The sequence below is a fragment of the Crocuta crocuta genome, unplaced genomic scaffold (assembly GCF_008692635.1).
Source record: "Crocuta crocuta isolate KB4526 unplaced genomic scaffold, BGI_CrCroc_1.0 scaffold29, whole genome shotgun sequence".
NCBI classification, from domain to species: domain Eukaryota; kingdom Metazoa; phylum Chordata; class Mammalia; order Carnivora; family Hyaenidae; genus Crocuta; species Crocuta crocuta.
The window spans coordinates 1423719-1423941 of NW_027533280.1; the positions used below are offsets into that span (position 1 = coordinate 1423719).

Consider the following 223-nt stretch of genomic DNA (forward strand, 5'->3'; position numbering starts at 1 on the left):
CCCCGGGGATGGCGTGTCCCGGGAGTCCCCAGGCCGCGCGCCCGCACTCACCCAGCGCCAGGCCGCACGCAGCGCCCACGGCCGTCCGGAAGCGGTCCATCTGCGTGTTCTTCTTGCTGTCAGGCTCCCACATCACCTGGCTCTCCAGGATCTCCTCCCGGCCGGCGCGCGGCTCCTTGGACATGGCTGCGGCGGGGGCTGCGCGGGGACGGGAACGCGGCCT

The 223-nt window shown here is 74.4% G+C and overlaps 1 protein-coding gene across 1 annotated transcript in view; it reads right to left on the bottom strand.

The window, feature by feature from the left end:
* The window catches only part of AACS (acetoacetyl-CoA synthetase), a 47370-nt gene extending 47153 nt beyond the window's left edge, over positions 1-217 (bottom strand). Inside the window, 1 exon segment of the mRNA XM_077748013.1 lies at positions 52-217. Within this exon segment, the coding sequence (XP_077604139.1) occupies positions 52-184 (133 nt within the window). The 5' untranslated portion in view covers positions 185-217.
* Between the last annotated feature and the right edge of the window lie 6 nt (positions 218-223).